The 13,621-nt window shown below is 43.1% G+C and overlaps 1 protein-coding gene across 9 annotated transcripts in view; it reads left to right on the top strand.

Annotated features, from left to right (window-relative positions):
- The window catches only part of nav2a (neuron navigator 2a), a 204,699-nt gene that overhangs the window by 158,411 nt on the left and 32,667 nt on the right, over positions 1-13,621 (top strand). For all 9 annotated transcript variants that reach the window (XM_084001805.1, XM_084001809.1, XM_084001807.1 and 6 more), the window contains one exon: positions 2,290-2,412. In XM_084001805.1, coding sequence (XP_083857931.1) covers positions 2,290-2,412 — 123 coding nt within the window. The remainder of the gene's footprint in view (positions 1-2,289; positions 2,413-13,621) is intronic.

Consider the following 13,621-nt stretch of genomic DNA (forward strand, 5'->3'; position numbering starts at 1 on the left):
GCTTTGGACTAACTGTGTGACCATGTTTGAGGCAGAAAGGTACGTCGGAGTGTTTTAGACTATCTAGAGAAAAAAACAAACAGCGATTGAGCGTGACATTTTGAGAATTTTCTCATGTCAATAGCACAGTGCCTGCGTTTTCTTAGAGTCAAATATTTCTGCATCTTCATTAACACAAGAAGTTTAGCTTCTGTTTGTTGTGCGGTTGTGTAAACTCTCCTCTACTCAACCTGGCTGCTCGGTTTCAGCCCGTAAACTGTCTTGTTTGGACACGTTCCTCCCGCTGCAGGAGGTTACAGGTTAACAGGCATCAGAAACAGGAGGACAGGGAGGCTCGGTTAGTCATTAGTGTAAAGGATTAATGTGTGTCTGTGTGTGTGTGTGTTTGTGTGTTTGTGTGTGTGACTGTCCGGCCATCTTCAAGGTGACTTTTCTTTGGGGTGATGGATGCTCCCTATAAAAGGCAGCTAACCCCCCTCAGAGTGGATCCCTCGTCAGGGGGGATCCCACTATTCTTCACCTGTCTTCATTGTGTGTCGTCTCTTCCATTGTGAAAATGATGCTTCACAACAAGTCTTACATTAGAGACCGGTGGTGCATGGATTGTGTGCATTTTGTAGATATATCAAAGTCAAGTGAATAAACACCTATATGTGTATTCCAGATGTTTTAAGCAAAATAAAGTCTCAAAATTGACCAGTGCAAGAGCAAAACAATGCTTGTCTGGATTTAAAATCAAAATCAAGTCCTCTCTCTTCAGCATGTCCATTTGTTGCATGGTAATACAATCTTTCTGAATCTTTGTGTTTAATTTGGACTCTAATGTTTAGCAGACTATTACCAGATGACCTGCGAGAGTAGCCAGTATTTATACTGAATTAATTTGTGGTGGAGAAAAAAAAAAAAACGTACAACATCTGGTGCTTTCAGGTTGCAACATGCTGTTGGGAACAACAAATCAGTCCCAGTCGGCTTCATATCTGTTTCATATCAACACAGTCAATTCTCAACTGTCGCTGTAGTTCCCCTTAGCTCTACAGAGACTCTTCTTTTTTTTAAATTTCTGTTTGCAAACTCACCTCTCATCACTCCCTCTCTAAATAAAAGGCAAAAACGCCCCAAAAGAAAATCAACCTCATTTCCATTCAGCTTGATTTGTGCCCCGAAGTAGCCAAGAAAAACACAATTATTGCAACTTTTTAAAAAAAATGCAATGTTGAACTAAATGAATTCCTGGTCGTAGCTGCAGCTGTAATCGTTTTAAAGTCTGAACTTTGTCCAGCATCTGACAGGTCTGCTCTTCGCTGGGTGACTTCTGGTCTGCTGTTAAGTTTCTCCTGCAGCTCAGATGCTGATTCAGTTCGACTGCAGGTTACACAAAGGAGCTCTGTCTATAGGAAAACACTGTACTCTGTGTATACTGTATATACATGTAGGTATAAATGTGTGTTTGTGTGCCGGGTTGCCTCTTGCTGAGATCCACACAGAGAGATAACACAGAAAGCGATTTAGTGGCCAATTTCTGACCAGGGGCTTATTTTTCTACTCATTCAACTGCAGAAACCGAATCATCACACAGAAAGCATTCACTATTTCAACGGTTGAGCCTCAACTTTTAAAATCAGCAAACATTTCATTAAATTCCACCGTGGGTCAAATGAGTCAATATTTAGCTCCATTAGGAATCTCCTCCAGGGGTAAATATTTGGGGAATTAGTGGGTGTTGTTTCAGTTTGAATGGGAATGTTTGTGTAAGTGTTCAGGACCTCAGACTGTAACTGCTGTAACGGTCAGCCTCCGACTGCAGCAGCCAATAAATCCACTCCATTCAAATATCATTTTCCATTATGAAGGGAACGGCCTACTTAGCCTTTCACTTACATATGCTGTGTATTTTTAGCCACTCAGTCAATCATAATGTCCCGGCCTGGAGGTTACTGATGTATATATGCAACATCCTTCTTGGAATAAATAGAAGAGGCTCATCCTCTGTCCACGGAGCTGCCACTTCTTTAACAGACCACCGTTGTTTACCACTGGCCACATGAGAGAAATGTGTCTTCTTGTGTTTGTGTGGGAGCTGCTTGCCAACCGTGATTGATGGGAGCTTTGCCTCGGCCGGAAAAATAGATCGATGTGGGTTCCCTCCTGATCTGTAAACAACAAAAGCAGCTCTGAGAAGAATAAAAAATGAAGATTGTGTCCTCGAACTACACAACTTGATCCTCTCTGAGCCTCAGAACTGCTTCACGGTGACGATATGTGATGTACTCCGTTGTGTTTTTGCAGCTATATGACCGACGGAGGTTTGGGGCTGTACACTCGGCGCCTGAACCGCCTGCCCGATAGCATGGCCGCTGTCCGGGAGACGCTGCATCGGAAGACGTCGTCGGGACAAGGAGACGCCGACAGGTAAGACGAAATCATCGCCTGATTATTGTCTCAGACTTTGGAGTGATCCATTTGCGTGATTTGTGATTTGTTGTTGCAGTTTAGTTTTTGGAGTAAAGTAGTCAAAGGGCTGATGCCTTCCCCAGTGTGCAGGTTGTTTGTGCCAGTGCATTCATAGGAAATGGGAATTTCTAAAGACTGGTCTACTCTTACGTGCAAACCAGTTAACCTTCTGTTGGAATTGCATAATTTGAGGGTGAGCATGGTGATCTTTTATTGTTTCGGACTGATCATCTCCTTTTCCCAGAATGCCTTCATACACCTCCTATGTAAGTGTTTGTTCACTTGTGGGAGTTAAGGCAATGGAAATAGTTTTGTCACACTGTCTTGTTTGCTGGACGTTGAAAGTGTTACATTGTGGGAGGTTGTGAAAAAGGTTTAATATCACAAGTTTGCAAAAGGAAATATCTGGAGGAGCTGCTGTAGAGAGCATTGGTTTATTTCTGTTCCTGACTGAAAAACAAACTGATAACTGAAACACCATTGTATCCCATCTGTTGCTAAATGTCTTAATAAAACAAAAATGTTTCATGGAATGATATTTGCACAGACTTGTACCACAAATGATATGATGCAACGGAGATTTGTGCAATACACCACACAGCTGGCATGATCCTAGATGTTGGAGAGTAGCGGTGAGACGTGTGTGTTATGTTGGTGTTATCGGGATATATTGGCCATGACGTAGTAAAGTGAGAAGATCCAGTATTCGTGTATCTGCGGGACTTTCCAGTGTCAGCGGGAAGGATTTGATGCGATGCTGCGGTCTTTGTCCTGTCACATAGATGGAGAGGGATTTGGTTCCTGGCTAATTGACAGGAGGAAATGGATGAAGGCCAAGCAGCAAGAGGAGATTTGGGGGGTAGAGAGAAAGGGAGAGAGCGGTGGGGGGGAGGGAATAAGATTGTTATGAATGTGGATTGGTGGTTGAATAAATGAATATACTGGGTGAGACAAAGGAATGACTGGTTTCCTCAGTTTATATCCAGCTATCATCAAAATGTGAGCTTTAATGACACAGAAACATATGTGTGTGTGTGTGTGTGTGTGTGTGTGTGTGTGTGTGTGTGTGTGTGTGTGTGTGTGTGTGTATTGGGACCCGCCGTATTTGACATTTGAAACAAAAGCTTTCTACTCTTCATCAGTCTTAAACTGACGACACACAGACAGACACGCTGATGTGTTTTAGTCTCGAGTGCTTCAAGGAGCCTTTTCCTTAAATCCTCAGGTGTGGCTAATTTCCTCTCCTCCAGACATTTGACCTTTGCCCTCTCGCTGCCTTTTTACCCTACACACACACACACACACACACACACACATTAAACTCTCCCGACCCTGAGGTGGGTCTTAACACAAACAGTCCCTCTCCTGCCTTTCTTTCACTCTTACCATTAAGGACTCTATCTGCGTGGTAAAAGTTGATCACATCTCTAAATGCTAAGGAACAGAGCTTTAATGCTACTTTTCTTATTTAATAGAGAACACTGAACGTCCTTTACAAAAGGATAGGAGATTTTGCCGTCCCTTAATTCCAAGCGATGCACCATACGATCCTCGAGCACCACGGTTGTCTTTTCCTTATCGATTCTCCTTTGCATCTTTCCTTGACCTCTTCATTTTCCATCGAAGTAAAGGAAACTGGGAACATGGGATGGGTCTTTTTGGCCACAGCTTCTGCCTCTCCTCTCACCTTTCATTTTCCGTTTATCCACTTGCTTTGATTAGAGACTGTAGAGAGTTAAAGAAACTGGAAGGCAATTAAATGATAAAAGTTGGGGGATTCCTCTCTTCTTCTTTTTTTCCGTTTGATTTCGTGCTTTCAAGTTTCTCTGTGGGGTTTAATTGACCGAGTAGGACTATTTTGTGTTTCTCCAGAAACTTCCCATTTCTTCTTTCATTTGATAAGATTAGAGGGCAATGAAAGAGTTTTAACTTTAAGAGGGGACGAGGTGACTCCCCTCCTCCTGACTCCCCCTCCTCCTCCCCTGAAGGAATGTCTGATAAATGTGCTTATTTTAGTTTGGGATTAATTAGGAGAGGTGGAAGCCGCAGATAAAACTCATTAGCATAACAAAGTAAAGATGAGCTGGAGGGTAGAGATGAGACTAATTTAATACAAGAGAGGGGGAGGGGTTAAAGGTGCAGTTTGGGCAGGTGGAGGGGGGGGGTGAGCACCCTTCAATGAATGTGTTTCCAACACTGTGTGGTTTGTGAGTGACACGGTGGAAGTCGTGAGCTCAGAGGTGTGTGTGCGGTGTCTATTTGCTCTCTGGGTGTGTGACCCATCCATAAACCTGCTGTGGTTTAAAGGCCGTTTTTATGTCCCTATGTCTGTGTCCGATTTGGGATGCAGCCGGGCTTCTTGGAGCTGGTGGGGATGTGGGGGTGGGGGAAAGGTATTGGGTGTCACCGTGGCATTGGGGCAAAAACCCTGTGACCCCCGGACGGGGGGGTCACAAGCTTCAAAGGGCCGAGGTTCAGAGTCGGGAGCTTTCCTTTAAACTGTTTAAGCCTTCACGCTGAAAACCCTCCAGATCAGACCAAACCTGCACTAATGAGGAGCATGACGGATGCAACTATAAAAACACAGCGCCGAGCGGCTTATTCAGGTAATCACAAACCGACTGAAGTACAGCATCTTACGTGAGAGCTGAACCTGACCAGAGCTCCTGTTGGAAGTGCAAAAACGAGTTTAACCAACTGTCAATTGTATGTAAAGCAGTGGGTGGAAACCAGCAGAGGATCATACTGAGTCATGGGACAACAGGGCCGACGACGCTGAGTAAATAGGCAGAGGCTATAGAGACTGGGAAGTGTGTGTGTGTGTGTGTGTGTGTGTGTGTGTGTGTGTGTGTGTGTGTGTGTGTGTGTGTGTGTGTGTGTGTGTGTGTGTGTGCGTGTGTGTGTGTGCTTATCCATGTCATTTATCTCTGGGCCACGAGAAAGAGGAAGCAATCCATTAACGTTTAACTTCTGATTTGGATTCTCTTTGTTAAAGCAGAAAGGGAGGTGACTCTGTGGTGTGAAACCGTTGTAGCGAGGTGTTGAAGATGTTTCTCAGTCAGGTTGAGTATGAATAAAAATGAGGTGGCAGGGTGACAAAGGATCCAATAAATAGTTGATGCATTTGAGAGAATAGTGTGTTTCCCCAACTCTTCATTCTTCTTACTGCTACAGTCTGGCAGCGTCGGGACTCTTTCAGAAGAAGCTGGCAACTGTTCGTGTGTGCTGAATGAAAAAATACAAGCAATATTTTGAGGGAGGAAAAAAAATTCAATTTCCGATATTAAAGTCATAACTTTCCCAGAAAAAACTTTGATATTCTCTGAGATGAACGTGGCAAATGTGCAAAAGAAAAACCTGAATATCAGCTGAGAAAATAAAAGAAGCTTCACTTTGAACCTCATCACACCACAGATGCCACCTTTAAACACTGTGGTAACGGGAGCAGCCGTGCAGAATACATTAATTATATTGGTATTTATTTGTGTTCATGAAATAACAAAGAATTAACATGAAAGATAATGTGTAAATGTATCTTTCAGGACCATCAACTCGCTCAGAGGCCATCCTTAATGTAAACCATGAGGGATTTTTTTCTCAGAGAATATCCAAGATTGTTTTCTGTGAATATTAACCCCCTCCCTCGGCTCTGTAATTCATTAATTAGTTTTACTTACAATGGCCCTAATATACTGTCATAAGGCCCAAATCATGTGAATGCTCCATAAAAAAAGTACTTAGTACAAGCACTGTTAGAAAAGTGGGTCACGGACAACCGGCCTCATTATGAAGAGGTCTGACAATAAGGACCCTTTGACACACAAGCTTCTTAAATCAACATGAGGCACCTAATTCAGCTCCACAAAGTCATCTCCAACCAAGTAATGTGGAAAGAGCAGAACTACTTAATTTGGAGGAACAGGGAAACAACGAACAGCTGATCTCCTGGCATCATGTGATGCTTCCTACGGTGTGAACAGCATGACACTCTGTTAAAACACTTAGACAGCTGTCACTCACTTTTAATACCTTCCATTGACCTGCTCATTAGCTTTTAATTGTAGATGTTATGCCTGTTGTGAAGCACTGTTGCATTGACTCAAAGCGACTGCAGGATTAAACTTGAGGAAACTTGCCTTTGTGTTAATAACACTAGTCTTTTAAGTCCGTTAGCACCGCACGTAAAAACCAAGCCTCCTCATTCATTGCAATTATCCTCTGGCAAAAAGAAAAGGAGTCTGGTTCAACTTTTACCACAGTGCGATGTCATTTTAAAAGCAACTGCAATGGCCACATATTTGTGGTAGATTACTTTGAATTGTGTAATTCTACTGTAATAACTTTCCAGAGTTGTAAAATCCCTTCTCCCACTACAAACCATTGTGCAGTCTTTTCTTTTACTCACGCCGGATTTATTTCCTTACCCGCACATTAGTCCCATGAGAAAGCAAAGTGTTGAGGCAAGATTATTGTAACCAAACCTTTCTGAGAAGGGTCGAGCTGCAGAGCTCCACACTCAGGACTCTCAAATTGGCCGCCTAACCTCCACCAGTAAAACCAAGGTAAACTATTTAAGCTTTAATTAGGAGATAATTATGAGTTAAAAAGTTAGCAAACTAAGCATTGTATCATGTACTTTTAAAATCGGGGTCTGTTATTCTCTGCTTTACCACGATAGGGAGCTAAATAGCTTGTTGAAGTCACAGTTGAAGCTATTATGATTCACCAATTAACTCATTGTGAATTCGTTTTTTTTTTTTTTGTTTAAATCAAAAGTTTACTTGCTGTTTACATTAAGTCATGTTAAAGTCCCAGATGGCAAGTCCGGCGGATCGAGGGCACTTTTGGGCAGATTTTGAATGTTTAAACACTCATGCTCCTCCCCCACCACCACCGAGCTCCTCCCCCACGACCACCGAGCTCCTCCCCCTCGACCACCGAGCTCCTCCCCCACGACCAGCGAGCTCCTTCCCCTCGATTTCGTGCCCTTTGAAATCCCTTAGATCACGCCACCTTTGAAACGCGGGTCCGATGTTGACTCTGGTTTTATCACGGCCACGGTCACAATCTTCTTTTTTCTTTCTTTTCCACCGGTGTTTTCTTCTCCTTGGTTGTTTTGGACCTCCTCGTTTCGGTTTTTAACGAGGAATTGGAAGCTTGTTGCTACTTCCCTCCGCCTCCCCCCTGTGATAGTGGTACGACCCAAGGAGGGAGGGGCTCTGTGTGTGGACGAACACAGCCCTGCGTGCTGATTGGTCAGGATGTTTTTTTCTAAAACCGGATGATTTATGCTGTTCTATCAGAACATGTTTTGTTTACCTTGGTGTTATTGGTGGAGGTTGTGTGGACGTGATAATGGTATGTAACAGTAAATTATTGGTTATTGATGATGGAACCATGGTTTTTCCCCATAACACATGTGATTTTCCATTATTAAACCTGGTGAAGACGATGTGCCCCAGCGTCAGAGATTTGTCTGAGTCTGGAACTCTGTATTGCAAACCCTTTGACATTTTTACTCAGGAAATTGCTTGAATTCAATTTCAGTCATAGTTATTAACGCATTTACCGTGTGTGTGTGTGTGTGTGTGTGTGTGTGTGTGTGTGTGTGTGTGTGTGTGGGCTAAATCTAGAAGACCTGTGCTACGTCCTAATGTTGAATTGTTATTATGATACATACAGGTTATTATGTCTTCCCTGTTGTACTGTATAACTACAAGCACAATGGATGTTGATAATACTTCACATAATCATTGATGGATGGATGGAGGTGTGTGTGTTTGTGTGTGTGTGTGTGTGTGTGTGTGTGTGTGTGTGTGTGTGTGTGCGTGTGCGTGTGTGTGTGTGTTTGTGTGTGTGTGTGTGTGTGTGTGTGTGTGTGTGTTTATGGGTTAGGGGTTGTGTTTATGTGGGTGTTAGAAACATCTTTGTTGATTTCCAGTTGAATCCCACCTGCAACACAGTTGCATAGAACATGTTGTATTACTCACCCATATTAGAGGCACACTTGCTGTAACACACACACACACACACACACACACACACACACACACACACACACACGCATGCCCCGAGCCCCATTATGTTTTGTCTCCTGTCTGAACTTGAGCAGGTTCCCTGTCGGCCTCAGGCTGAGGAAGAGAGTGCTTCTTCTCCTCAACAACACCTGGCCCTCTCACCTGTCTCACCCTCTACCTGTCTGTCTCTCTGTAACTCCTCCACCTCCCCTGGTATAGGCAGAGTGAATGCTGTGGTTTGCCTCTGGGCTCTCCCTGTAATAATAATCGCCTCCTCCCTCTGTTCCTGTCATTTCATGAGCCGGTGATCTTGTTCCACCAAAAATCAGGAGTTTGTATGATAATCACAGGAAAGCCACCCTGACACCCTCTCACATCCCTGCAGTTGTTACCCACCTCGCCCTGCCCTGCTCGCAGACAACATCAACCTGTCAGTGCTGATCACAGCTGCTGCTTCAGGACTTCTCTCCAGAATTAACCCTGCAGTGGCTCCGGGAGTGTTAGTGATGGCAGAGAGCAGCAGGGTGAGTCAGTGTTGGGTTACCAAGGCCAGCAACACCAGGAGAAATGTGATCATTTTCACATTTTCTCCTGATTTATTTCCAAAATGATTACAACAATTAACCCCACCCAAAAAAAAAAAGGATTTGGCAACATTTTCCAGTCCTTTTCCAGTTCCATGGAAATGAACGGTTTAGTCATTGTGAACTACATTATCTGAAACCTTACATCCATTGTCTTGTTTAATGAGAAAATGTAATAATTGGTAGTAAAGAGAAACATCTCAAACTTAAAATGAACTCTTACTGGAGCTAAAAAACGTGCTGGCCTTTTTGGAAATTGAAGCAAGCTGACACAATCTATGTCAAGATTTTGTATCTAAAAACTACAGATTTTTGTAAATACATCTATCTCAAACTCACATTCACTAAGAGGAGAATGTGTTCAACATTTGATCCGAGATACCCGACAGCCACGCCTATCCTTTGTCTGCTCTCTCCTTATCGTCCGCACACACATTCACTCGTCCTCACGCCACACTTTATGCAACCGAATGCTATTCCTCAGAAATCCAGACTCTCGCACAGCCTTCCACTCTCCTAGAATACTTAATACTATTAATGCCTCCCAGACATGTTCATACTGAAAGCAGCGTTCCTCTGCATCCCAGTGGTGTGTGTGTGTGTTTGTAATGGAGCCAACGAGGCGTTCTGAGGCATGGTGGAGCAGTCTGACCCACAATCTCTCGGGTTTGATTCAAGATTTAAGGTCAAATGTGTTCCCGAGTTAATGGGATGCTCCTCCACACGCTCACATAGCCCAGCTGCTGCACAACGCTCTTTCCACCTACGCAGAGAAAATCTACATTTTAGTCTCGCTTGCTTGTTTGTTTGTTACATTCCCCCTTAAGGGCGGGTCCTTAAGGTACCAGCTTGTAAATGTTTTGCAGTTAAATAAATTAAATGCAAAGGAATTGCATTTCATTTATTAAAATAGAAGAAGCTAAAGTAACTCTTCTGTTAGAGTAGGAGTGGAAGGAAATATGTTGTAATTTATGTGATTTAAAGTAGTGCTATGATGTTGGATATTACAGGGAATACGGTAATTGCAAATGCAGATGTTCTGATTGCATGAAGACAAAAACAACTATTTAACTCAGATTTTAAGCATATTCAACTTTGATTTTAAAAACCACAATATACGTTGATTGATTGAATGGTAACCCTTGTATTATGATACATATCATATTACCAGATTCTTGAATCCTTGTGTGAGTATAATCTGTTCCAAATAAAGGAAAGATAGCTGACAGTTATGAGACGGGGGTCGATGGGGGAAGCTATGTCTTTTGAATGAGCTGGCCCGTTAGAAACAGAGCCAAGAAGCTTGCTGTAGCTGACAAAAATACACAGTTAGGATTCCCCAGTAGCTCTGTGTCAAATTAAACAATAAAATGCCTTGAGAATCACTTCTAGAAGATGTTTGAAACGGGTTTATTTGGATTGGAATAATCTAACTCCGCTGTGGGATTTTGTTTCCTAAAACCGCTGTAATTGGCTAAGTTTACTTGGTAGAATGTGGATTTAGTTCCTGATGTGACCACATATAGGATACATCTTCCCCTCATGCATATGGAAGGAGGTGGCATTCATTGGGGTTCATCAGCTTGCTTTACGTGGAAAGAAAAAGAAGAGAGAATTGATTAAAACTAAGACAGTTGTTGTGAGTAGAGAGGAAAATGAGACGCAGCCCTTCAGTTGCCATGGCTACTCTATCAGCAGACCATTATCCCCTCCTCTGGGCTTTTAACTAGCACACCTGCCTCGCCTTAGGAAACACACACACACAATAAAGAGGGTGGGGTAAATAAGGGTTTTCTCCCACACACACTCTTATTTTATGCCAAGCATTGCAGCTCTAACATCCACAGCTCTCTCCTGATCTTTGTACTCGCTATTCTGTCATGTTATTTGTTTAAGCTTGTTTGTGTTAAACCTGGGTTCGTCTGCTTTATTTGCCGTTGGACTCGGTGAGATGTTGTCATGAGGGAAACGCTTGATATAACGCTTGTGGGTAGGATTCAAATCCGGGACGTCGAGAATGTGAGGTGTGTGAGCCTCAGCCAACTGAACCGTTTTTGAAGGGAAACTCTGAGAGGTCAGAGGCTCGGGGCCCACGTCTCTGGTCCAGTCTGGAATCTGAACTGGTCCGGAAGGGAGGAAATGGTATTTGGAGTAAGGAGAGCGAAGGAGCAGAGCATGTTGGACTTCGACAGTGGTTTGTGGAGACCTCAGCACAGGGTAAGTTTGAATCCTCCATACCTCAGCAGACTGATACTTTGCCTGAGGTTAAGTGCAGGTTTGAAGGAGGCAGCAGGTTCGTGCAGGTCGCAGCTTTAAAGTCACTGGATAAAGTTGATTTTCCACGTTTCAGCCGCAGGAAAAGCTTGTGACATGCGACACAGAGGGGGTTTTATTTCACAGACTCTTAATAATGTAACAGGTTGCAGACCAACAGTAAGCTTTTTGTCCTGTGTGGACTAAATGGTATCATTTTCATTGGGACAGTTTTGTTAACGTTTAAATGTCCACCCTTTAACACAGATTTACCCATTTTTATTTCACAGTGACTGACTCTTCATTGAAACTACGTGATGTTTACACTGAAAGCAATATTTTAATTCAGCTTGAAATATTTGGTATCTTTGTTAACTTTGGGATCTCTTAAGACAGAAAAGGTTAATAGTTAACATCTACCGACACTGTCAGTAATCATTCCACTGTTTTTGTTAAAAATATAGTTAAATATATTTAGTTTAATGATTTTGAAGACATATACCAGTTATTTTACATCAACAAATAATAGAAAAACCTTCGTGCACATGTTTGTACCATGTGACTAGAAGAGAGAGATCCCCAATGTGGCTTAATATTGAAAATGTTTTATTTCCTCAAACTGGAAGACCATCTGTTTTCTGGAGACACTTCTAAAGAAGGTTTCAAACCAGATGAGCATAAAAAGGACAGATTCTGGGCAGACGTTTACCTTTATATCGTAGCTGCACCTCAGCATAACTCAGAAGGTTTTATTATTTGGCCCGCAGGGATCCCCTGATCCTGTTTTGGTGGACCACAGGTGTAGAGGCAGGACTTACAGCCCTGTGCTTCATTCTAGCACCGAGGCGTCAATAGGCCGGTTTGTATGCGCCGTGGGTTTAAAGTGCGTCTGCACACATGTGAGAAATTCCACGTTGGGCCTTTTAAAGTTTGCTGCGCGATGCCGCGTGGCGGAGGCGTGTGCCTGTATCCGGCGTGTCACGCGTGTGATGCGTCTTTACTGCGGATCCACGTCAGTGTTTACACGTCAAACAGAGAGCGAGTGAGACGAGTGATGGGAAATCTGTGTGTAAGGAAGGCAGCCGGAGGGATCTAAATGCTTCCATAGATTCTCACAGTGGAGAAAGCAAATGTTTTCCCAAAGACGGGACACGATGGGACCAGAGACAGAGAGAGACATGCATTCCTGGGTGGGATGTCCAGTCCTGTCCTGTCATTTCTCGTCAGTGAAGGGACAGCTGTGTCATTTTCGTACCACACGGCCCTGGGCTCCGGCCTGGAATGTGCCGGGTCCCGTCCCAGCGGCCCCTTCACTGCCTCCTTCACCCGGACACTATGCCCATTTAGTGCTGACTGTGGTCTGTTGATGAAAAGATGCATTCGAGCCAAACACTGAACCCTAAATGTTGTCATGTTTAAGTGAGTTTTGGTTCCAATAATTTCGTGCTTCTCAAGTGTAGATGTGTTATATTTTCCTAATTTTTTCTGCTCACTTTATGAGATTTATATTAAAACATTACAATAAATCCACTACAGGTTATAAAGACATCTGTGATCATATCAAACTTCAGATCTCAATAAGAGCTTGAAAAACTCAAATATGTTTCTGAACCCTGAGGCAAAGAGCAGCTGTGAGTACAGATACAGATGGGAGACATCCAACCAGTTTCTCTGTGATAAACAGTAAAACTGTCAAACAACTTTCCAGTACCTGAGGAAATGTCTGCTGCCTTATTTTATCTGTCATGTCATATTGTTGCAAGTAGCCCACATTAATCTTATGCCAGTCCGAACACGAAGCGCTCTGTTTCTCGTCACTAAACAGCATTTCTCTCTGCATCTGCATGATTGCATGGTGTATTTAAAAACAAAAAAAATCTTGAATTGTTATATTGCCTACTGGAAGTCAGTGCTAAGTATAGGATTTGCTTTGCAAATCGAAGGTTATGGAATTTTAAGATCAATTCTGAGCATGTGGACGATAGGAGTGCTTGTTAGGATGAGGGGCGATTGCTTGGCCGTCTAAGGTAAACTGCAGGTTGCTCTCACAAATGGTTAAGATGAGGTGTTAACCTGTAATGGTTAAGGTGAGGTGTTAACTTGGAGTGGTTAAGGTGAGGTATTAACCTGGAGTGGTTAAGGTGAGGTGTTAACCTGGAGTGGTTAAGGTGAGGTATTAACCTGGAGTGGTTAAGGTGAGGTGTTAACCTGGAGTGGTTAAGGTGAGGTATTAACCTGGAGTGGTTAAGGTGAGGTATTAACCTGGAGTGGTTAAGGTGAGGTGTTAACCTGGAGTGGTTAAGGTGAGGTGTT

The sequence above is a fragment of the Eutrigla gurnardus genome, assembly GCF_963514095.1.
Source record: "Eutrigla gurnardus genome assembly, chromosome: 1".
Lineage (NCBI taxonomy): Eukaryota > Metazoa > Chordata > Actinopteri > Perciformes > Triglidae > Eutrigla > Eutrigla gurnardus.